The sequence below is a fragment of the Brienomyrus brachyistius genome, chromosome 2, assembly GCF_023856365.1.
Source record: "Brienomyrus brachyistius isolate T26 chromosome 2, BBRACH_0.4, whole genome shotgun sequence".
In the NCBI taxonomy this organism is placed as follows: Eukaryota; Metazoa; Chordata; class Actinopteri; order Osteoglossiformes; family Mormyridae; genus Brienomyrus; species Brienomyrus brachyistius.
The window spans coordinates 31,660,597-31,686,779 of NC_064534.1; the positions used below are offsets into that span (position 1 = coordinate 31,660,597).

The 26,183-nt window shown below is 44.2% G+C and overlaps 1 protein-coding gene across 2 annotated transcripts; it reads right to left on the reverse strand.

Annotated features, from left to right (window-relative positions):
• Window positions 1–1,587: 1,587 nt before the first annotated feature.
• scarf2 (scavenger receptor class F, member 2) lies at window positions 1,588–25,971 on the reverse strand. Of its 2 annotated transcripts, none has more exons than XM_048994973.1 (11): window positions 25,081–25,971; window positions 19,123–19,181; window positions 18,936–19,037; window positions 17,283–17,802; window positions 16,449–16,667; window positions 16,125–16,253; window positions 13,794–13,897; window positions 10,431–10,545; window positions 9,909–10,006; window positions 5,963–6,115; window positions 1,588–5,719 (listed from the first exon to the last, which is right to left on the reverse strand). In XM_048994973.1, exons 1-11 carry the CDS (start codon window positions 25,233–25,235, stop codon window positions 4,584–4,586), a joined length of 2,790 nt encoding a protein of 929 aa, XP_048850930.1. In that variant the 5' UTR covers window positions 25,236–25,971; the 3' UTR covers window positions 1,588–4,583. The 2 variants fall into 2 exon arrangements, with proteins under 2 accessions (XP_048850930.1, XP_048850920.1); XM_048994963.1 differs by having other exon boundaries at window positions 9,909–10,009.
• Window positions 25,972–26,183: the final 212 nt, after the last annotated feature.

A 26,183-nucleotide genomic window follows, 5' to 3' on the forward strand; every position in this document is an offset into this window, starting at 1 on the left:
ACTGATATTTTTCATCAGCTCCAGTGCATAATGTTACTGTGGTTTTCCTTTTGCTTTGTGTTGTAGAAAATATTAGCCCTTTTCTCCTTGCTCATAAATTTCTTTATTTTTTTTTCTAGGGCTGAAATGGCTACCAGATGTGGATGCAATCTCGGCCTGTTTCCATGGCAACCGAGGGATCTCATTAGGCTTCTGGGCCTAGACTGCTGGCTTTGTTACAGGACTCAGTTTTAAGGCCTTAACTCTTTCTAAAGACCTGGCATTTGATTACAGGCCAAGTTCCAAGATATGTTTAGACTGGCAGTCAACAAGTCATTTCAGTTCCTTTACACCCTTCCCTCCTCCACAAACATTCAACTACCATATCTGGAAGTTGTCCTGTATGGGGCCTTTGTTTGCATTTTATCATTAGAGATTCAGTTCAAATCTCTGTAATCCCCAGCAAAAGGCATATTTTTGACCCTACAGAAGCCCAAATACAAATCAGAGTAAGGTCAAGTGCAGAGTCATCAAAAATAGTTTTCAGCCTTATGCTTATGTAGTAGATAATAACTATGCAACAGCTTAATATCTGATTTGAAGGTATTACAGGGGACCTGACTGCTGTGAATGTAGACTAGCTGACTGGTGCGGAAAAGGTTGATCTCAATAAACAATTTACCTTCCCACTGCTGTAATCTAAATAGTTTCCTTTCTTTTTTAATGTAGATCTGGTGTAAACTAAACCATGTACAGCAAGGAATGCCAACATCAACACTTCAGAAGTGTCTCGGATGTCAAGCAGGCAGCTAGAAGTGAAATACGAGGGGTGTAATTGTCATCAAGAAACGGCATCCTGGCCGTCTGTAGGGTGATCTACATCGCCCGTTAGAATCCGTGTGAGAAGACACCCCTCTGCCCTTTAACCGTGCTGCAGTCTCTGTACCAGGCTTGTGCTGTGGACTCTTACGTGACGTCTGGGGTCTTCTCACAGTTCCTGATCTTGCAGCTTCAGAAGGGATTGTTTAGTCTATGCAACAAAAAGAAGTGTGGGGGTGGGGGTGTAATTTAAATGTCGTGTTAGCAGCACAAGCTTCCACGTCTGGATTCAATTAGAAACCACATGATCCAATGCTCTGGCTATTGCTTTTTCTCCCGTGCTCCCCCCCCCCCCCCCCCCCCACATATCCACTGCATGATGCATTAACTGCAAGCCCCTCCGTACAGAGTTCCGACTGTTCTGCCGTGAAAGAACCCCTTGTCCCAAAGTAAAGCCCGGCAGTGGGTCCGCTGGCTCTGGTTTCTTTTGACGGTCCTGGGTCAGACCGATGTGAAACCCCCCCCCCCCCCCCACCTCCACACTCCGGCTTCAACAGGTCCCCGTGTCCCCAGAAAATTCTGCCAGGAGTCTCCAAGAAGCTGTGAAATGGAAGTTATTGTGGGAAGGTGTTTGGTTTCAGGACGTCAGAAGGATCCTCACCCAATCCCACGATGAGTAAATCTGGCAAAAGGCATCTACAACATAGAGGTGGCAGCCAATTCATATACACTCGTTAATTAATTCATTGAAAACAAGTTCTGTATTAAAGACATTATTAAGCAACCATGTGACAATGCATACACATTTGTTTTTATTTTATCAATTAAAAAAAAAAACACTGAATCAATTACAAGGTAGAACGACAAAAAAAAAACAGTGGACAAACCAACAGAAACAATGAAGATAATGACAGTCTTGCGGCTACGTTGCACAGGTGCTTTCAGACCCGAGGTCCAGAAATTTACTGAAGCTAGCTAAATATGTAGTCACTTCCCAGCCTTCCATTCTATTTCCGTATGACTTTTTCAGATATCAGTGAAACATATTTTAGTGGCTGTGGTTATACTGTGATATGCGCAGAAAGAATGTGACTGTCCTTACAACAAAAATGGTAACAGAAGCAATTAAAAAAGTAACATACCTTATGCCGTAACAGCTGTTATTTTAGAAAAAAATAATCATTTAACCTCAAACTGAAAGTAGTAACATCTTCAGCACAAGAGCAGGAACTTCCCAGCAAAACATATCTGTAGTAAACGAAGTATGTTCTCATTCTTAAAGCCAAAGTTACTTTTAAAGGAAATAAAATAAAATATGAAAGCCAGTTCATAGACAAAAAGTAACACGAAGTAGCAAATCAAATCATATAAGCACAGCTTACACGTATTAACAATAATACTGTTCCGATTTTTTTACAAGTACAAAAATAATAATAATGGTTGTAATGTAGGAAGTACTTGTACCTTAGAAACAAACAACACAAAAACATTTCATTAGCATTTACGGGGACTTTTAGTTCCAATGAAAGCCTAACGACATACACTAAATGCCTCTATGTTAACACTTCAACAGGTATTGTGAAAATTTTTGAAAAAAACAACCACAAACTAGTATTAAAATACACTGTGTTCAACACTTTGGCTATATCCAGTTTACCGAAAGAGCCTGTGTGTGTGTGTCTATATATATATATATATATATATATATATATATATATATATACACACCCACACATTTTTTTTCTTTGAATAACAAGCGCTTATTATTCTCCAAGACAGGAGAAAAAACTATTTTAAAAAACTAATTTTAAAAAATTGATTTTCTAGGCAAACAAAACAGGTCCAGAATAGTTTTATTCAGTTTCGGGTTTATTAGTGAATAAACCGTTTCTGATTACTCGCTATAGGCCTAAACATTTCTGCCAGAACAGAAATGTGTTATTTTGTACGTAAAGGTTTTGAATGCGTGTAAATGTCTCCCTCACAGACTCGCTGGATCGGTGTCTGTGAGCAGCTGTTTTTCAACTTAACAATACATCCCCTTACAGTTTTTCAGTAGGGTGTTCAACAAACACTGACGGAATGGTCAAGGCTTGTTGATTTTGGCATTTAATGTATTCAAGCTTTTACACAGCATGGTGGATACAGAAGAAGTGACTGGTAATATTCCAAACATATACCTGTTTTGAGTGTTACCTTAAAATACCTTAGTACCTTAAAATACTAGCAGTCTGATTACATAGCACTATGACACAACCCTCTGAATTCTCTTGTTTTGAATTAAGACGAATTTTATAGCTGGAGAAACTAACCAATGACTAATTTCTTTACACCAGCTGTGAAGGAGGTGCTCTGCATGGTGAAAAAAAAAATTACAACCGATTAAAAAGAGAAAGCTATTACTGGACGGGACAGCGATGACGACAAAATAATTTCCAGTTATTCGTCCCTGAAGATGGTTGTCTGTCTTGTGGCCATTATCAGCAGATGAGGAGCACGCATGTGGTGTCTGGGATGCTCCCCCACTAGCATCCTCCTGTCGTGGCAAAGTGGGTAGGCAAACCCAGGAATTCTCGGAAGAACGTCGGGCTGTTAGCTCTCGCACATGGTTGAAGATACTGGAAACTTGCACAAAGATACTGGAAACTCGCACCAATCTTTCATCGGACAGGGTGTGGTCAACTGGCTAGCGGTTGCTAAGGGAAATGAGTATGGCATGTACTTCAAAGACAGACAAGGTCTCTGAGCTCTGAAGACCTGTTTTACACACTTTTCTAACACTGTTTTTTCATTACTGCTTTGCTTGATGGAAAATGGGTTATGAAATACGCTACCTCATCTCCGAATAGTGACAACTGAAATAGATCAAAAATAATCTTAACACAAAGCATCGCAGAGAGCGACTGCACACAGGGCGTAAACCAGTGCTCAGGATTTAACTGTCACACGAGATTTATCTTGTAACACTGACCATAGTGAAAGTCCTTCACCTAATGCCTTTGCACCATTGTCCAAATGCATCCCCACTGCTGTTTCAGCATTCAAAGAAGCAATATATATACAGCATAAATACCAGTTCTGTGTGGAAGCAACTGGCAACCACATCTTCTCATAAATAATGCAGTCAGTTCACTAATATCTGGCAACCAAGATTCTTTGATCATTAGCATATGAACAGTCCACAGAAAGCCTTCAACATCTCAGTACCTTTCATGCTTGAAACTTGTCTTCGTTTTCATAGATTATAGCTGTATGAAATAACACATATATATATATACATATATATATATATATATATATATATATATATATACATATATATGTACATACACACACACACATAAATAATGATGAAACAAGTGTCTGGAATATATTGGATACAATGGAAGATACATAGTGGTAGTCATAACATTCAACTAGAAAAAAGCTAAGATAGCTTGCCACTGTCAGAACTCAGTACTCATCATTATCCTTTGTTAACGATAAAAAAATTCTAAATTGCAAGTATAAAAAGTTGAAAGGCTGTTAAATCGTTGCTTTTAGTTATAGCGAATGTCATTTTCCGCACTGTGTTGACTCAGCTGCAGAATAGCTGTCATCCATGTCTAATTACTAATATTTGTTCTCGATTTTCGTTCAGAGAATTAAAAATTCAAAAATCATATCATATCCTTGATGATGGAAAATTACTCAATCATTTGTTTCCTGTTTGCATTGACTGTGGTCCTAGGCGTCTCCAAATGAAAACATCCCATGTCGCTGATTGTTTGGAAGGAACTTACAGTCTATTTCACCATCTGAGGGGGCATTATTGCGATCTTGGGATGGATCTTAGTTTCTGAATCCAAAGTTCCTTCCTTGCCTTTCTTTCTGGGGGGCTTTTTGATGGGCGTCTTCTTTGGTGTGGACTCTCCCCCGTCACCTACCCCCGAGCTGTTTGAGTCTAGTTTCTCGGGGCTTTTGGGTTCATGTGAGAGCGTTTCAGAGATCGGGGCCACCATCTTCTGCAGGTTGCTTGAAGTCGGCAGCAGTGGTTTGCTAGGATTCTGGCTCATGCCCGCTGAAGAGCGTTTTGCCTTTTGAGGTGGGGTGGGCTTCTCACGCTGGGCCTGGGGTGTGGAGAAACCATTGGGCTTGAGAGTGCCCTCATTCCTGTTGATGCTCTGCGTCTTCTCCTTCAGCTGGGCTGCCAGTAAGCTGGCCGCCTCTGAGTTCACGTGGGGATGAATGACCTCGGAGCGTACCTTGCTTGGGCTTTTGGGAGGTTGGGAGTCTCCCCCCTTCCTGTCTAGATGGAAGTTTCCAATCTTCTTCAGGGCATTCTGCACCGCTCCATTGATGTGCTCTATCTGCTCCTGGCCTGGCCTGCTCTTCTGAGTTTTCTGTTTGCTGAGAGATTGGCTCCCCTCGTTATTCTTGGCCTCTGTATGCCTTTGTTCCCGGTGCTTGCTGCTCTTCTCCTTCATCCTATGCTTTTCCTCACTCTTCACAGAGACATCACTTGTGCTCCTCTTTTTCTCCTTTGCTGTCACCTGGCCCTTCTCAGCCTGGTTAGCCCCAACTGTTCCATGTATCCAGGAGACCTTGGGCTTGGTGGAAGGATCTGGTGGCCTTGGCTTTGCTCTCTCTGGGGAAGGAGGCTTGCCATTGCCCTTGATGTCCTCTCCCCGGCTATCATCCTCGTCCTTCGACTGTTTGGAAACCTGAGCGTACACTGCGCCGGCAGCGGACTCGGAGCCGCTCATCGAGCCATCGCTGTCGGCCGACTTCAGCAGCGGAGTCTCGACGTTTTCCGCTGTGGACTGTTTGCTGGAACCCGTGTCTTTCAGTGATGTGTACTCCCCTGCATCTTCATCATTTGGGCCAGTTTTTTCTGTGCTTCCATTGGTGTACCCCTTATCTTTGTTCTCTGCAACAGAGTCTAAAGAGCAACAATCTGTTTTTAGACCGACAAAGTTACTTTGGGACAAAAATGCATTTCTCTTTAATATGAAGGCCAGCATATGTCTTGGCCTTCCTTGAGGAAGGTGTGGGTATCTGATGCTATGGATCAGTTCACTAGGGGGACGCTAAGAAACATCCTGCACATGGCTGACCTGCAGGTTTGTCTTCTATTAGGTTTCTGACTGAATCAAAACACTGCTGTGGATTCAAGGTCCCTTACCTTCATGGGGAATGCAGTAAACAGGGCCATCATCACTGTTCTCAAAGGAGGAGAAGGATTCTTGGGAGGACCAGGATGGAGAATGTTGCTCTGCTGCTGAAGGAGGCTCAATGAAACGGCAGTTGAAGGCGTTCTCTGGGTCATGGTGGGCCACTGAGCAGTCAAAGGAGAAAAACACAATGCCTCAGCTACTCAGCCTCACTGGGAGAAACTGTTCAAGTCAGCTAGGGGTGTAACGATTCTTCAAATCCACGATTCGGTTCAGACTTCGAATTCTGAGCCATGGTTCAGTCCATTCCTCATTTTTTTTTTGGAGGGAGGGGTGAGGGGTGAATTAGAAAAAATTGTGAAAAACTACTGGGGTTTACTTATGGTTAATCATCAACTACCTTACTAATCACCAACTTAAGATCATGTTAGATTACCATAACTTCACATAAAATAACCATGTAAACAAAAAATCAAAAAATACTAATACTATACTATACTGGATAAGCAAAAGGTTCCCACACTGCTGTCTTGAATGTGCCTGGGGGGGGGGGGCGTCTGCAATCTCTGGGTTATTATCTATCTTGAGCTAATGAAACTACCTAGCTTTTACCGCAGCTGCAGGCCATGACTGGACGAAAAGAGTCATGTTGACACATACAGTTGGAAGGTGTAATGTGTAATATTTGCAAAATATACATCTTGCCCTAACTTTAAATAGAATAATAATTTCGAGTTTTACATGTGTTTAAGTGTTAATTGTGAAAAGGAAAATGTGTTTTGTAACACCGGTAATGTAATGGGTTTGGGGGTGCTGGTGAACATTTGTATCATGGCTTGGGCCTTGATTTCAGAACTCTTACACTACATCAGATTCAATACAACAGAACAGCGAAAGAGTTGAGTATAAACTGAAAATGAGGTCATGTGGACTAAAAAAGTTCTGTCACAGAGTGACAAGAACAGTGACCCCATCAGCATTATTTAGGCAGAGCTTGGCTTCAGCACCATAACAGCTGGGCGTGGTATGTCATGGCGGTACTTTGTTATGACTGCTTGTTCTCCTCTCCTGCTTTGATGTAGCCTTTTTCTGCTGACCCAGAGGGACAGCTGGGGCACGGCTGTGGTCTTTTTCTCATCCACTCGCAGACTGGAAGGCAACTGGCTGCTGACCGCATGAGGCGATGATACTCGATGCCGATCTATTTGTGCTTGATAAATAAAAAAATAATCCCAGGAAACTCCCATAAAATTCAGGCATGTCTTGACATTCTTCCAAGTCATCCAAGAAAATATCAGAGGGAATTTCTTTAGGCCTGGATGGAAATATACACTGTACGTTTTTTTAAATGTCAGTTAAAATAATCTCAGGCCTAGACCCAAGAGTGTTCATGCAAACTATGAGATCCTGATATTAAATCGTTCAGATTTTAATTGTTGACATGATTCTGCCTGACAGTTTCTTTTGGAGCTAGAAGCTTGCTTCACCTCACTGCTGAAGACCAAGGACTGTAACTCCTGTGAGGAAATACCATTACAGCACAATTATACCTGGAAGCCATGCTACCCTCCCAAAGCCAAAACTCCAAGAAAGTAGCACAAACTCTCCATGCAAGTGCACGTGGGATTTCTACTTCCCACCTCTCTCATTTCCCATGATGCAATGAGGATTCCCTAGTTTCGGTCAAACCTGAGCCCATCAAATTCCTTTTCATTGGCATTTGAGACCGACTTGTGACCCTTCAGTGGGAAACGATAACGTGAAGTTTAGCTCAGGTTGGGTTTAGCAGAGAATGGGCCCCACTGAGGCAAACCTTAGAAGGAGCTTTTGGACTAAAACCGGGCCCCTGATGAGCTCCAGCTGCAGAGACACTCATAGTTGTTTGGTGCCCGAGTTTGACGCAGCAGGTGTCCCAGATCTGCAGCACTTTTCTGAAAGGATTGTACCAATAGGTTTGGGTGGGAGGGGGAACTTATGTAAGGCCGAGCTGCAGGTGACATAAACTGCCCCCTTAGAGGGGTGGCAGTCAACAAAGTGTTCTCAGGTGTCACAAGTAGGCTGTATTTTGCCAGAGTACCTCTTTCTGGGCTATACCCCCTTCATCTCCCTTAAGTCTCCCTGACCTCCCACCCCCCATCTCCAACATCTGTTGCCAGAGACCCTGCCGCAGATAAATCACAGGTCTGACACAGGCCCGGATAAATCTGGCCACTTCCCGTTGGAGGCTCAGAGAAGCCCCCCCACCCCCCCCCCCACCCCCCGTGGTATGCACAGGACTCCAGAGCCCATTCGAGGGTAAGGTTTCAAACAGCAGACAGATCTCGCTCCGTCAGCCGGGCAACGAGGAGAACAGAGCCGGAGAGGGACAGAGAGTATGAAAAGCTGCAGACTTTGAGGAAGAGGCCGTTCCTCTTTCCCCAATCTTGAATTTTCATTCTTATATACAACTGAGTTGTTTTCAGCTCACTTCCCCAACACTCTACCTCTTACTTCACATCTAGCCTCACTCCCGGTGCCGGGTGCACTCTCTTCGCAATCCCACTCTGTAAGATTCCCACACAAGTACAACTGCAGTCCAGAGTTTACATTACCAGAATGAAAGGTTTGTTTGTTCGTGAGTCAGCCCAGCTGTCCCACTTATAAAAAAAAAGATTGCCTTTTTACTGCCATCTTGTGTAAAGGATGACTTCTTTCCCTTCATTTACGAAGATCTTCTAAAAAGTTAAAAATTCCAAGCAGGGTTAAAAAAAAATTATCGTCACTTGCTAAGCAAAACAATGTTGTTTTTGTGCCGCCTGCCTAAGCGTGATAGAGGGACAACCACTTGCATGTATCGTCCGTCAAGCATGCTGCCAAGCACATGCCTTTCAGCTGAGAAGTCAAAAGGAGGTCAAAGCCCTTTAACGACCCCCAAACCAGCAGCCAAGGTCGAACGACTATATAGAAATATATAGAAAGTCATTTATTTGTGTAGGATGCTAGCTCTCACCTCATAGCTGTGTTAGTGATGTCATTATTTTGATGCCAAGTCAGAGATTAATGTTTAAGGCATAATCAAATATTATTTAAAACATACTCTGAAACTGGGAGAAATTTCACTTCTGAGAACTCATTTCCAGGCTTTGGTGTTGGGATTTTCGCAATGTATTCAGCAAGTCAACCCATCCGTGATTTTTACAGGTGCTTTCAGGGTAGTTATGAGTTATGAGGATGACATTTTTAAAATGCAGAGATCCCCAACAGTACAGCTGAGCTGCTTCTTCTGCTCCAGCTGCCTGAATGTTTTCCTGACACCAGCCTGGGTTCTTGGGGTCTGTTGGAGCCACAAAACGACGCCGGTGATGGGAAAGGAACCTGCTCGTTGATTACCCTGGCACTTCCGATTCTTTTATATCTAAGCGCTCTCCTAAAAAAACCGCTGTTTTTTTCAGGAAGAGGGAAAGGGTAAAGAAAGAAAGCGCGCCTGTTTTGGGTTGTAATAATATGAACACATGGCACTTGCGTCCGCCAAGAACAACAGAGCTCGGGACCAGAACATTCCATTCAAATGAAACTGCAGACCCTTCGGGGAGTCACCGCAGACGACCGAGGGCTATTTACAGTGTGAGAGCAGACCAAGGGGACCGGGCATCGCAAAGTCCAGGCTGGCCTTGGGGGCTGAGTCTCACTACACGGTGTGACCCATCTTTATGCCTCGTTCAAGCTGTGGCAAAAGCGTGACACGGCATATTTGCTACGCTCTGCCACGACGCACCACAGAGTTGGCAGGGCGAGGGTACGTTGAGCGATAAGACAATATGGCTTCCAGAAAGAACAGTCCACAGAATATATGTGATTGCATATTTCCAGGAGATGGGGCCCTGTGGAAGCAAGGGGGGGCTATCCCCAGACACGAGGTTGATGTAATGGCTGGGGGGGGGGGTGGATGGGTGCTGATCGCGGGGTGAGGGGTCATACCAACAACTTTGGGCAACTTCTGTCGTCTCAGCGGAATCCGGGGCAGCTTGGTGCTGATTCGGCTGAACCTTCCACAGAGGAGCCGTTTGGCTTTTTGGCTGCTGGTGGTGTTGGGGGGGGGGGGGGGGGACAAAAAGCCACAGATTTACAGCGCGCCCCAAAGCTAAGCGCTGTGCAGGAACATCGCAGGCTGTGCACATGCACACAGGCCAAATGCAACAATGCAAACCGAAGCGCACATCTGGATGGGCCACCAGCTGCAACTGATGCAGCCAGAATGACAAAATCACAATGAGGGATGGTACATTTTGGTACATCTTCTCATCGTACAAGCCATGTGTTCCACAATGTGAAATCAGCATGCTTCTGTCTTTACACAATGTAAACGAATTCTTAAAAAACAAATGTTTTGCAAAAACGTTTGCACAAGTTATGAGGTGGATTATGTCTCTGGTAAGAAGTTGACATGCCCATCCCTCAGAATCCCCCACGTCGCCCCCAGCAGACATTTCAGCCACTTACTTGTTTTCGTCTCTCTTTTTGCAGAGGAAGCAGCAGCACAGGAGAGAGAGGAGGACGAGGAGGAGGAAGGTGACTAGGGATCCGGCTGCAATCACGCCCATCCTCTGGTTAGGCACTGAAAGGGCGGAGAAGTGTCAGGCCGTCAGCCCAGAGCGCCACCTGGCCATTACCCTCTTTCGGGTGTCATGATGCTGGCTTGGATTGGCATGTGACCCTCACCGAGGACATGGCTACTGTAGATATCTGCCTCTCAAGCATTTACTCAAAACAACTGTATATTTACACATAGAGTAGGTTAAGCAATTTCACTAAGTTCTGTTGCAGCAAAGCTCACCTTGAAGGCGAACCAACAACTAGCAGATTACCATGCCACATTATCTGCTGGACTAAAAGGAGAGCCCAACCGTAGGGGGTATAAACACACCACAACCAGAGGGATCTACCCACTCTGAACCCTCAGGTGTTCTTATAATACTTCGAAGCCTGTTTGTAGTTACTAGGCTAAATGGACCTTCACGCCCGTTTTTTTCATTCTAATTTCCTCTGCAACCAACACACATATGTGGGGCTCCTTCCGAAAGAAAGGTCCAAATTGTAAGTATGTAATGTATGTCTCCACAGTAAGGAACTGTGAAACCAACACTGATAAGAATTAGCCTGGTAATCAGAGCGAAATTCTACATTCAGAGGCAATTTGCAGCAACACTTTCCATAGCACTCAAATATTGCACAAGAAACTTGGCGAAACACAGGAGTCCTTAAGCATTATCTCACAAGAGTAAATTATACACCCGAGTTTTAGGTTTCTGCTAACTACAGTAGTGATCACTGCTATTACCAGCCCCAAGAACTCCATGGCCTGTTGTACACGATGTAGATGGGGTTTGGGGGTGGGTGCAAAGCCCCCCATCCCGTCATGTGCTAGCAGAGCTAGCATTAACACCTTCGTCTACCCAGGGAGCATCTTTGCTGCATAACCTGTCTGCATAGCATAGCACTCTAATTCTGCCTTGGGTGACAAAACCGACCCCATTGACTGATTATTTCCATATTTTGTCTTTTTTTTTTCCTTATCTAAAACACCCATATATTTCTTAATGACATTTGCACGGTTAACAGCTTGTCTCTCCAAATTAACTGATTCGGTTAATTTTACTACAGTTGCAGACTAACAAAAAATTCAAACAGGACACCTTTTTAGTTTGTTTTGACTAGTACATACTGATCAATGTCAGTCACCAATACGTCAACAGTGAGTTTACTGGTAGGCATCTGTAACCCAAACCAACAGAGCCGTGCGACTGTCCAAAAATCTATTTGAAATCAGCTGAAAATTATACTGGAAATTTCTACAGAAGTTTCCACTGGGGTAATGCCAAGGGTTGAGAACATATTTTTGTTTTGAATGTGGATACATCCTTTTTCGCTTGAAGGGCGGTTTACTTCAGCTTGTGGTTTGGGGATTGGGTAGTTCCTTAAACCCCATTCCCTGAACAAAGAAAGGCCCCTATGTTTAACGTATTAGTAAAGCATTAGTAGACACTAGTGGAGTTACAACTAAGTTTCAGGCAAGAAGCAGATACCTTGCCTCAGAAGATCAAATAATATAAAACATACAGACACAAAAATATAGTAATCTCATCTCATCCCCCTCTTCCTCCTCCACAAAGGACAATTGGTAACCTGACTCGCTTATTTAGGTTGCAATCTCTTTATAAAATTGCTTTGTTTGTATGTCTCTTACTGTTGTAACATTATGACCACACACTGCCTTAACAATTATCTTTCATCCAATCAGCACGGTCATATAAGACACTACATTTGAAGACCCTAATCATGAACTATGACCTTCAACATATCCTAGTTTATCTTAACCATTTACTTTGAAATGTCTAGACAAACAATCATCTCCTGTATTCATCGTGACGCAAAGAGAGATAAGACACTATCACATCATCACAGCTTCCCAGCAATGTCCCCTGGGAATTAATCCTGTAACCACGTGGATCCCGCCCTTCCGGTACCACGGAGGTCAACCCTCTGTCATACACCCCCCAGTCTCACAGTTTCACCATGGCAACCTGAGCAGATCTGCAAGTACAGAACACTGTTGCATGTCATGTTAGCTGCTATTATCAGTCAACTACAGAGTTTGATCCACAGGTTTATGTATATTCCGTATTTTTCGGCTTTTCTTAGAATATACTCTCTGTTACTGAAACAGCTAAAATATAATTATATACAATTATCACACTCCCACAGCCCTGTGTTCGATTAGTAGTCTGGATGTTTGATGTCATTGCCTTCAGTAATGCAACAAGTTCAAATAATTTTTTTATTATACATTCCGTCTTAATACATCAAAAGAAAATACAATTCAGCATTGTTTTATTAAGGGTCTTAAAGGCACAAATAAAGAATCCTGTTGTATTTAGCACCAGAGTATTTAAATACGGCCATGAGTACAACACCTGTGCTGGGAATGAGGCGCCTCACTAATGCAATGACACAGGCGTCTCTGTTACGTGAATGAGCAGCTAGCAGGTAACCCAAACCAACAGAGCAGTGCGACTGTCCAAAAATCTATTTGAAATCAGCTGAAAATTTTACTGGAAATTTCTACAGAAGTTTCCACTGGGGTAATGCCAAGGGTTGAGAACATGTTTTTGTTTTGAATGTGGATGCATCCTTTTTCGCTTGAAGGGCGGTTTACTTCAGCTTGTGGTTTGGTGATTGGGTAGTTCCTTAAACCCCATTCCCTGAACAAAGAAAGGCCCCTATGTTTAACGTATTAGTAAAGCATTAGTAGACACTAGTGGAGTTACAACTAAGTATCAGGCAAGAAGGAGATCGCTAGCCTCAGCCTTCCAGACGCCGTAACACAGATGTCTCTGTCATGTGAATTTAGCAGCTGGCAGCTTAACGCATGTAAACCTGCATTCAGGACTAGGAAACAAACTGCTTATATCACCGTAACGTTTGAATACTTCCATAAACATACATCTACCATCCAAGCAGTTATCCCAGCAAATTCAGGGCACAAGGGGGGGGGGGGGGGCGACACCCTGAGTTATAAGGCAACGATACCGCTTCACCTTATCAGTGTCTGCATCACTGAACAACACAACAAACCATGTAATCTTTCCACCCAGATATTAGTCAGAGTGCTAGGAAACCCATTCAACAGCACTCTCTCCCCAGACCTCGTAAACGCCTGGTTTTACTTGCCAGCTAATTACGAAGTTCTTGATTTCTTGGCCCTGCGGGAGTGTCTGGGGGGGGAGGGGGCAGGGAGAAGTTCAGATGCAGATCTGCTGAATGAGCTGAAGTTTTTGGGAAGATGAAGTAACTGAAGGGTCTTACACAAGTTGCAGGCCCCGGAGACAGGGTTGCACCTCCGGTCGTGGCAGGGGCACGTCTGTGCGCAGTTCACACCATACTGGCCAGACTCGCAGGTCAGATTGCAGCTGTGAGAGGGAGACAGCGTGCAGTATTATCTATTATTACTCTTATTATTACTACACATGCAGTAATAGCAGCTTTCAGTAATGATAATTCCAGCATTTGTCAGTTTTTACAAAATTACTTCAAATTAAACTTAACAAAACAGAGAAAATTGGCAAAAACAAATAATAATGGACAGATAGAAAATCTTGGATCATCTGCAAAAACATAAATGTAAAAAATCAGTAGATATCATGTTCCTCAGCTGTGAAAACTGAGGTTTACTACTAAAACTTTGTCTCATATTCAAATACAATATTTAAAGTACAGTAAATGGGTTTTCTATTATGCAAAGACATAATACAAAAATGCCAATCACCAAATATTTTTATGGGAGGTAACAGTTAATTCATAACTCATACTGGCCGACTTACTGTTTAACTATTCAGTCACACTAGATCAGTAATAAGCCTTTGGATGTGTCACCATATGTTAACACATACATGGCATCATGGCTTGGACCTGGGTTACACTGGCCAGTTTGGATTGCATGGTGATCGATCACCAGACTCATGCCAATAAGCTCCTTAGGTAAGGAAATCCAGCTGATCCTGTTAAGAGTACTGGGCTGGCTGGGTGTAAATAGGCTCAGCTTTGCACACTGGGGGTACGCGTGACAGAGGCACGAATGCAGTGCTTTGGGCTTGCTGTGGCCCTTTGAGGTTTAAGGTTTAAGTGATGTTTCGCTTTGTAGGGGGACTCATTTTGATTTTGTTTTGTATAATAAACCTTGTTTGCTCTTGGATAAAGAGGGTAACTAAGCCAATTATCTACCACACAACTTCACGTCACCACAGATGTGGCTGAAGGATAATGGTCGTCTCTCGTCTATTCATCTCTTTGACATTCTGGCTAGACTCGATCTGGGTGTTCCTTTATGGGACCCCCCTCCCCCGGCATCATGGGTGTGTAAAACCGCGGTGGAAGGGAACGGGACCACGAGCGTATTCCACCTGGGAGGGGCGAGTGAGAGGCGTCGGGAGAGAGAACGCAGCGGCGTGTAGTGGAAACCGCATGAAAGGCGGGCGACGTGGAGGCAGAGTCGGGTCAGCAGAATCATGACCGTGCGACTGTAGCCTACATTACTGACTGGCTTTATTTTTGTTTGTCCCATGATGGGGTAAAAAAATGTACGGATTCAGCACCGAGGGTCTGTAGGGGGTACAAACAAATAAGCACCGTGAGCCAGGAAGACAGCACTCCTGCCTTCAGCGCCTGCCTGCCTCCAACGGAAGCACTGTGCTCCTCCCTTCCCCTCCAGGGCTTTTCTTTCTCGGGGGGGGGGGGGGGGGGGGGCGCAATGTGCTTCCGTCAGCTTGTTTCAACATATCTGTGTCCATTAGGCCCCTGTGACAAGGACATCGGGAGCCTGGGGACAGGCTACGTCTGGCAAATCGCTCTGACTCATCACTGTGCAAACAGCATAGCCGCCCTGGAGATGCTATCCGGCCTCGGATAACTGTGTGAGAAACCGCCCTAAAAGCCAGGCGGGGGGGGCGGGGGGCTCTTAGCAACAAGACGCTAAATGTAAACAGATGTGCACCGCGATGTCAGCTATGTAACCCTGATGGGAAAGAGGAATCTTTGTCATGCAGGTCTTTCTACACACACTGATCAGTTTAATCCAATTTCTGTCCTCCATCTTTTTGCTATAAGTATTAAATTTAAACAGTGGCCTCTTCTAAATCACTAAGTTCCCCAAGTACCTCTTTAATTTACCCCCATTGGCACATTAAATTTGAATAAAACGACAAATACTCTTCATTTCAACAAATCAAATTGTAAATAGCCCCAATGAAGGTACGTTCAAGTTTTTTAATCATGGTCAAGGGATCAGAACGTAAGAGAGGAGATGCCACACTATCCCAATGCCACACTATCCTTAGCTGCGGTGTTAAAGTGAACCTATGTATCCCAGGCTTGATATATTAAAGTAGGAATCTTAAAAGTGGGTGGGGGTGTGGGGGGGGGGGGAATCCTACACAAAAGGGCAGGGATGTGCTTGTAGAAGTATCTGCTGAACGAACCAGCACAGGCGTAGATCCCAACATTGAGATTTTCATGCTGGTCTTTCTGAGAGGCCTACTGCCAAAAGAGTGAGGCCAGCATGATGCAACGTGGTGGCAAGAGAGACCTCAATGTGCAATGGGAGCGGAGGGGCAGGCCTGGGGGTCGGAGGCTCCCACTCACAAGGTGCCGTGAAAGCCGGGGTCACACAAACACTCCCCCGTTTCGAAGTGGCAGTCCCCGTTGAAGCAGTGGCTACAGTTGTTCTCGCAGTTCTCGCCATACGTCCCATTGGGACACCTGGTCTCACACCTGCAGAATGAAACAGAGGAAGAAGAGCGGTTTTCCACATGCCCTCCTGGAACTTTCTGGAGATCTCTAGAATCATGGCGGAGCTTAAAAGCATTCCCGATGAGCATTTCCGGCCTGCCGAACCTCAAATGCCCAATAAGATGAAAGAAAGAATGTAAACAAGAAGGGAGTTTAGGAGTGAGGTTTTTCACGTACCGATCCCCGGTCCAGCCGGGGTTACAGTGGGAGCATTTGCCATCGATGCGGCTGCAGAAGTGGCCGTCCTTGCATGGTGGGCAGACGTCCTTGCAGTTCTCGCCGAAGAAACCCGGCGTGCACATCTGGTCGCACTTGGTGCCATTCCAGCCGCGCTCGCACGTCACGCAGCGGCCCTCCGTCACCTTGCACGGCTGCTGGCCCTTGCAGTGGCCACATCTGTGGGGGATGAAGGCAGCGGGAAGATCGTGTGGGAATGGAGAGTGAGAACTGGAATTATGGGAACTGAATGAGAAGGAAGAATTGGGAGCCAGAAGAATCCTTCCCAAAATTTATGCCTAAAGGTAGATCCTGGTCAAGTGTCTTAATCATGATCAGAATTGAGTTGTTGTGCACCTTTGATGGGATATCAGTGCATCGCAGGGCAAGTGTAATTATACATGATAAACTGCCTAGAAACACCTAAACACCTGTCTTTGGACTGTGGGAGCTCCACACACAGAAAGTCTCTAGTAGATTTTAACCTCCAACCCGGGAGGCAATAATGCTATGCACTGAGCGACTGAACTGCTCCGGTGGTGAGGTAATATATTATCTAATAGAAACAGCTTCATTTGATTCACTATCCATTCATCCATTTTACACAAGTACTTATTCAGTGCAGGACTGTCGTGAACCTGTGGGGGGGGGGGTGCCAGTTTGTAGCAGGACACCATATATATTCATCTTATATCATAACAATCTCATCTCAGTTGATGAAGCACCCATCTGTACCACTGTGTTAGCGGGACCCACGGACGGCGTCACTGGAGGCCGCCACGCCTCCGCACTCACCTGTGCCTGCAGTTCTGGCCGTAGAACCCGGCGGGGCAGGGCTCCCTGCAGAACTTGCCGCGGTAGCCTGGGGAGCAGGTGCACGAGCCATCGGTGGGGTTGCACCTGCCGTTCACACACTGGCAGTAGCGCTCACAGCGAGGCCCCCAGAGGCGCTCGCGGCACTGGCAGCGGCCGGTGAACTGCTCGCACGGCGAGCCGCTGCAGACGCACTGCGCCCCGCAGTTGCGCCCGTAGTAGCCTGGGTTGCAGATGCAGCGGCCGGCCGTCTGCTCGCACACGGAGTTGACGCTGCAGTAACAGACCTGCGAGCACTGCGGCCCCCAGACGCCTGGGTTGCAGCTGCACTTGCCCGTGGCCTGGTCGCATTTGCCCTTCTGACAGGAGCAGGCGTTCTCGCAGTTGGGTCCCCAGCGATTGGGGTTGCACGTGCACTCGCCCGTCACATCGTCGCATTGCCCGTTGGGGTGGCACATGCACTTCCCCTTGCAGTCTGGCCCCCAGAACTGACTGGGGCACTCTGTGTGGGGGTGGGGGCAGACAGAACACGGGGGGGGGGAGGGGGGGCGCATAGAGAACACAGACGTGATATAAGCTCTACTGCGGCATATGTCTTCAGCTGAAACGGACAAATTGAATTGACAAAATGAATATAGTGAAATTAATATATATTTTTAATATATTCAAATTGATTTCTCTATTGCGCCTTTGTCAACATAACTGGCCCAAAACTCTTAGCGGCAGTCATACATACTGAGACACAACAGTTTAGGGTAAAAATAGTGTAAATGGATATTAAGTCAAACAAAACATCACAACTTGAGCGTTAATTAAAGAAAATACTCCTGCAGTATACCTGACTGAGAATATATTTTATAACAGTGGTTCTCGGCTGCTTCAGGCCTCACATTACATCAGAATTCAATTTTTTAATTTTGATCCAAATTTACAGGTAACTTTACCAAACAGAAAACAATTTGCAGGACATCATTGCCCATCATTTGTTACGAAAAGTCCCACATTACAAATAAGGTAAGTTTTCAAGATAGTTGTTGTTTTAAGCACACAATCTGGGACCCAATGAAAATGGTGTCACAACCAACCAAGTGAGAAACAGTGCTCTGTAAAAGTGGAGTGTTAGAATAGAGTGATGTAAGTCTTTGAAGTATAGATGAATGTACTGATGCTGGAAATGATTACCTGTAGATGTCCGTAGAAGTGTACTTTTAACTACACAAAGAATATAGTGTGTATTATAAGAAATATACTCTTATTGATATCTCCTTGAACAGGAGAATGAAGATTCTGAATAAAATAATGGACTTTTCTGAATTTCACTTTAGATTATATAATGAAATAAATGGCAGTAATGTGGTGACTGTGTTATTCTGTTCGAACTGAATGTACTGGTTTCATTTTATACTGCAGTCTCGGTTCATCTGTCTAAATCTTTGATTTTTAAGCGTGTTTTAAATTAAAGACATTTTTCAGCTCTGAATCGAGTCCAGCTCTTGCGTTCCTTGGAATTCCCGGAATGGCGCTGCTTCAAACCCAAACCAGTGCTTTCAGATCTCGCACTGGAACCTCGCCAGCACCTCACATGCACCCTGTGCAGTGCCCGCTTTCTGCTTCAGACGGGGATGGGGCACTTACTCGTATCGCAGCTGGCTCCAAAGTATCCATGGCGACAGCGGCACTCGTTGGGCCTCACACACACCTCGTTCTCCTTACAGGTGAAGTTGCCTTCGCAGAGCGCTGTGGAGGGCGGACAGTATATCAAATGTGTCACATGACATAGATCTTGCAGCACGCCTAGAGGAGCGCTGCGGACGGTACTTACGTGTCAAGCATTCGTCTCCCAGTTGGCTCCACCCAGGACAGCAGTGGAATCCCGGAGACCTGGAGAGCAGGGAGGTCAGGAGCGTGAGCTTTGGTAGCGGCTTAGTAGACGAGGAAGATGGTGAGATCCTCCTGTGTGATCTCCACGTAGCCCCAAAAGCGACGTTCCTCAGCCAATACATACAGGGAGCGTAACCTGCTGTATGCACCCTCACACACACATGCATATTTCATTATGGCTATTGCAATGTCAGCCGGCGTAGACTAATAGCCGAAAAGAAGGCTGGTTTTCGTGAGAGTTTCATAGCTCCGTTGCCTGTTTCCCAGCCCCTAACTCTTCGAAGTGGACAGATGGGCTGCCGTCTTCACCTCCCATCTGCGTGACCCCCGGGACGCCCCGGGCACGTTGTCATTTCCTGAGAGGTGTATGGGGCCACTTCCTGCATTCAATCAAAGAGGGTTTCTTTTTTTCCCCGCTACGGATGACCCCTCACCCTCCCTGACTCTCTCATCACCCAGCATAACTCCACTAACAATCTCTTGGAAAGAAAACAAAGCATAACCGACTCATGGAGACTGCAGTGTGTATTTGTTGCAAGATTTACAGCTACTGACTGCAAAGCCCTACAGGGGTTCTTTGTATATTAGTGCATCACATAGTTTGACAGCTTCCCAGGTCTGAAGAAACTGCCTGTATGAGGCCATCATAAGTGCTACTCGAAAAAGCCCTGCAGCTTAAAATCAGGAAGGTGTTAGCAATTAGTTCCTCAATGGATAAACACTTTAATATTAAAAGATTAGACAAGGTTACATCAACTGCACGCTGCTAGGAGCCTCAGCATCGATGTGGTGTTCATGGCATCAGCAGAGAACATTATTACCACCACAGAGTGTCGTGCTTGTTGTTGTTTTTTAAATCCTCGGCTGATGGCGACAGACAACGAATCCCTGGCGCACATCACAGCACCTATTTGGTTTCGCCAGGAGTGATGAAGTTACATCCTTTCACCTTTGAAACATCCGTTTTTACATTTTTTGATTTCTATTTTCACATATGGCCTGTTTTGTTCATCTCAGCATTACACCTCACCCCTGTACATTTTCTATACATTTCAAATTATACACTCCAAAAATAGGCTACTACTTTTTAAAGACCCTTTCTTACTAAGCATAAATGTTTCAGAACCCCAGAAATCATTCATATTGACTGTTACACTCATCCTTAACAATGCTGCGTCTTGACTTTTCCTGTCACAAGGAACAAAGCAATATATATGTCAGGTCCTTTAAGCCAGATGGAGCTGATCTATAAATAAGACAACTAATGTTGCTGTGAGTCATTTCCCCTAGAAAAAGACCACAAAAAGGGTTTTACACTGCCTTTGCCAAAGTTTAAGTTGCGGTGCTTTCCTGTGACAAAACAAAACAACATCCCTGTTTGTCTTGCTCACTCTACACTGCTTTTCTGAAAAAAATATATTGTCTGAAACAATGATGATAATACAAAATGTCCAGATAACAATTAAACTCAGCTGCCATTCAGTGACAAAGTATGGTAGCTGAGAGATTTAGTCTCTCCAGCACGTCCTGAGTCTGCCCTGGGGGCCTCCTCCTGGTTGGACATGCCTGAAACACCTCCCCAGGGTCCCACCCAGGAGGCGTCCCAGATAGATGCCTGAACCACCTCAACTGGCTCCTTTCGATGCAGAGAAGGAGAGACTCTAGTTTGAGCTCCTCCTGGATGTCCGAGCTCCTCACCCTATCCCTAAGGTCGAGGCTAGATGAAGGAAACGCATTTCTGCTGCTTGTATCCACAATTTCATATTTTCAGTCACTACCCAAAACTTGTGACCATAGGTAAGGCTATGAAAATTCACATGGTAATATTTGAAATTTCTGTGATAAATATATTAATATAAATACAAAGCAAAAAAGGAGTTGAAAATTTTAATAAGCTACAGCCTAACAGAGCTTGTTATTATCTACCGATAGTCTGTCCAATAAGCTGGTGCTGTCATCAGTCAGCAGTGCCAAGAATCACTTGCTTTTTCTCAGTATTTTCTTGATGGTATCTGCAATTCTTTCATACAGCTGAAGACGAACGTTCTTTGGTGACCAATTCTTGTTCGATCTTCTCCTCCTCACTCACTTTTGATACAATTCTCACAAAAGCACTGCACTGTCTATGAAAGAGTCCAACAGAAAGGATGAAATGATTATGACTGCTTGGGAAAGTACATGCAGGGCACATGCAAAAGCATGTACTACCTAATCTTGAAAAGGAACAATAATGAAAATTGTTTGGTGTAACTTACTGAAGGTCTTAACCCAGCTGACCTTGTAATGTCACTATCACACATGTGTAACGTGATATCAGCATTTTAACATGGCAGATTGTGTAGGACAAGTGGTCAGTCTCACACCTCCAGGGCTCAGCTACTCAGTTCCCACGTTAGTTCTGTGTGTGTGCATATCCTCAGGGCATTTTGGTTTCCTCCTGCAGTCCAAAGACATACATTTAGCTAAATTTGTGTCTCTAAGTGGCCTGTTGCATGCGAGAGTATGAGACCTCTTTTGGATTGGTGACCCATCCAGGCAGTATCACTGCCTTTTGCTCTGTGGTGTCTGGGGTAGGGTACAGGTTCAAGTGATGAGGCAAATGACACCTTGGATAGGATGCTAGCCCATCACTGGGCACACATTCGCTTACAAAGACTATGGGCAATTTACAGATGCTAGTTCATATCTGAGAGATATCACATCATAGCTGTCATAGCTAACCACATGTTTTATTACGGAGGACACCACCGTACCCAAGGAAAGCTGACCCAACACATGGAGATCATGCAACCTCCACACATCCTGCTGGGGCCATGAATCAGGCCCCAAACCTGGAGGTTTGAGCCTACGATGCTCCCCATTGAGCCCTCATGCTGTGGAATTCCACTGATGAAAAGGGCTGCATCTACTTTAATGATGCCTTTTGGCCCTTTGGGATGCTGTTCACAGAACATGAGCCTGATGGAAATGTATGTAGCAAAACTGTCAGATTCTGAATTCTCCTGAAGCTTTTCCGTCTAGCTGATGGGGTTTTTTTATGGATTGTCAGCAGTGTTTGCTTCTTTGTCTAGTGCTGTAGCCCTGGAGCACATGAAACACACACACACACACACACACACACACTGGCATACCTATCTAAATAAGGACCTTCCATTCATTTCTATGGGAAAACCATAATCCCAGTCAGGACATCCTTAACCCCTACCCAGCTCTAAGCTTAATCATAAGTAACTAAATAAAATACTTGTGGCATTTTTACTTTTTTGATTGCAGTCACAGATTTTTATAAACTTGAAATTCCCCTAGTGGGAGTGAATGAATGAATGAATAAATAAAAAAATATATCCTTACAACATCAAAACAGCATGTTTTTAACACATTGTACGGACATTTGGTCCACTTAATGCAATTTATACCTGGACCACGCACACACACAGACACACACACACACACACACACACACACACACATTTGCATTCATATCTTTGTGAGGAACGTCCATTCATTTCTATGAGCAAAACCCCTAATCCTAAATACGACACCCTTAACCCCTACCCAGGTCTCACCTTAATCACAAGTAACTACACAAAATGCAAGTCTTTTGGCATTTTTAGTCTTTTTGATTGTAGTCACAGATTTTTATAAAATTTAGTTTCCCTTGCGGGGGGCTGAAAAATTTAATATATCCCCACACACGCACACGTATACACACACACGCACAGGTACACACACGCACACACACACACACACACACACACACACACACACACACACACACACACACACACACACACAAAGCATGTGACTTAAAAGGCATGGTCGCCACGGCAGCAGGGCCCTACGGCGAGTGTCTGTACAGAGGTAACTATAGTTCAAAGGGAAAATACTCTTCATCAAGACCATATTTCAAATTGACTGAGGACATGTTGTGCTCTTTAAACAAGACGTTTACAGCACCAGTTATGTCAATGGTTTTGGTGGCTGTTAATTCGATATGGACCGAAATTACATTAATCATTTCTCAGGGCACAGAACTTCCATACTGATCCCAATATCCTGGGAAGGAGAAGGCCACAGACAGTTTAAACTGAAGTTTACCCACAATAAGCTACAGCCTAACAGAGCTTGTTATTATCTACCGATAGTCTGTCCAATAAGCTGGTGCTGTCATCAGTCAGCAGTGCCAAGAATCACTTGCTTTTTCTCAGTATTTTCTTGATGGTATCCGCAATTCTTTCATACAGCTGAAGACGAACGTTCTTTGGTGACCAATTCTTGTTCGATCTTCTCCTCCTCACTCACTTTTGATACAAATCTCACAAAAGCACTGCACTGTCTATGAAAGAGTCCAACAGAAAGGATGAAATGATTATGACTGCTTGGGAAAGTACATGCAGGGCACATGCAAAAGCATGTACTACCTAATCTTGAAAAGGAACAATAATGAAAATAGTTTGGTGTAACTCATATGTGAAAACCGAAATCACAAAATATAAAAACGGAAGCTTCAAATGTGAGAGGATGTAACTCCTGGCGAAACCAGACAGGATGCAGCAGTATGCAGTGTATATTTACGTACGAATTTTAATATTTATAACGTGCTCTTGGCTACACTGATTTTATGAACACCTTTATTCAGAAGTAACAGTTCATCCTCTTAAAAGTTAGCGGTCAGTTTGAATCACCTGCAGGTTTCACTGCGAATCAGCTTCTGGCTGGCTGTTTGGCTCCCACCCTTCACCAGGACTATAAAATTTTTAGATATTTTTTTCCCAAAAGCAACAGTGCTTTTAAAATACGATTAAACAGAACATAAATTGACTGTGTTGGGTATAATTAATTTAAAAGCCTCATTATATTACTAAATCGATTCACAACGTGATTTTTTGTTTTGTTTTTGTTGTCGTTATTTGGCCTATACACACAAATTGCGAAGGCAACAATAACAATAAAATAAATGATTAATTACTTTCTAATTTACTATGTTTCATTGCTGGAAAAGAATCAATAACCAAGAACTAATAATAATTTCAAACAAAAAATCTAAATGAACATAAATTGCTTATAGTTAACAGTGCGTGTGTTGTTTTCAAGAAAAACAACAGCGCTTTAAATCGAACCACGTTAAGTTTCCAGGTTGCTTGAAAATAGAAAAAAGGCTGGGAAGATCTGAAACAGACCATCCTGCAACAGCTGTAAAAACCTAATGAATTTCCCAGGTTTTTCATGTAGTCGTTTACTACTGAATTATACTTCAACGAAACATGCAGACTTGGGTAAAGGAACTAAATAAAGTATGTCGAAGAGATACATTTTAGCAACAAAATATCCTATTTGACAACCCACTTAAAAAAAGAGAAAGGGGCTATTACCAGTGAAACAGTGAAAATAGAGAGCTTACTGAAATGTACGCAACAAAACGGACTTTTATCCGTGTATAAAGAAGCTGAAAAGATGCGCCCCCTTGCGGAATTTCCGTGTACCTGTACATTCCAGTTGTGCACATCTGGAAGTCTGTAGTTTTTCATTACATCTGTGCGTTTTAATTACATGCATACAGAAAAAGACAAAAAAAAAAAAAACACGAAGTGATAGATTTGCTATGCTTTTCGTTCAGACCCGGCAAATGAATTCATTTCGACCCGAAACGCCGTTACAGAGCAACCGAAGGTCCTAATTGCTTTACCAAAAGGCGCTGCGCTGAGGATCCTGCCAAAGCCTTCAACTGGAGGCGTAGCCTTTTACAGTTTCCTAAACTTAAGTTTGAAAATGCATTATTTTATTTTACACCGTTATTTTAACATTTTCTGCACACGCGATATTAAAATCTCACTATATGAATAAAGTCTTTGAACTGTACTTGCGCGCCTAGATGTTGTCCTAGGCGAGAATGACTTACCCCGGGATTTTGCACACATTCCTGCCTTTTGGGTTAAGTTCTTGCGTGAAAACCGGGCAGAAGGTCAAACAGAGCAGCACAGCAAATACAAAAGTGTTTTTCGACTCCATGTTACAAGAAACAGCATCCTTCCAGGCGCTCCTTTTGTCGGGCATTCCTCCCCTTCAGAAGCGGAAAGTTTCTGCGTATCTTCCTCTTGCTCGCTTTGCAGCACTTCTTTTTCTCTCCCCCCAGGAGTCTATAGTGGGCATACATACGTTTGACGACTGCAAAGTAGTTCACATATACTTTTATCCAGATGCGGGATAATCCAAATTCTGCATTAAAACAAGCCGATGCAACCCACGTCCCCGTCCTTAAGCGCGATAAAGTACAGCAGCGCCGATCCAGCTGAAGAAGGTGGGAAAAACAAAGTTACAAAACCCAAACTTGTCCACGCTGACAAGCTTCCTCTTCATGGGAACGACTTTTCTCCCACTTCACCGAAACAAAGGCATTTCTGCATGTGCTCCACACACTTGCAAAGCCGCTAAATAATTAAGAAAGCGGAGCATCGCTTTTCGCTTATTGTTTCGTCATTTTAACCAATAATAATCTCCTACCCCTTTAATCCTGGGTAGTTAGCGGAGGTCACATAAGGCATCATGAAGTTGTGAAGCAGCACAAGTCCGTTTTTCTGGGCGGAAATGGAAGCTTAAGCGCAGATCTTGGCTGTAGGTCTCGTTTTTCCTCTCTCTATTTTCGCTTGCATTTGCAGGAGTGGCAGGAGGAAATTCCTGATTTCTTACCCTATATTTGGCACAGGGTACAGGGAATTAAGGGACCGGTTTTCGTAAAAAAAAATCTATGCGCAACAGCCGACTTTTTTCCACCAAATAGAAATCGAAAAACGGACTGGGACAAAATGGGTGTGTCTGTGGCCGTAGGGGGGACTGTCCCAAAGCGTGACGGGCCATCGCCGGCACACAGTGCATGCAGGCATTGCAGGATTTTGTCCTACGGTAACATAAGCATCATTAATATTTAATAGTAGGTACAGTCAAATCGACTCCTGGTGTCCACAGTAGCTGGTCGTCCGGTCTTCAGTCTGGAGCTTCAGACTC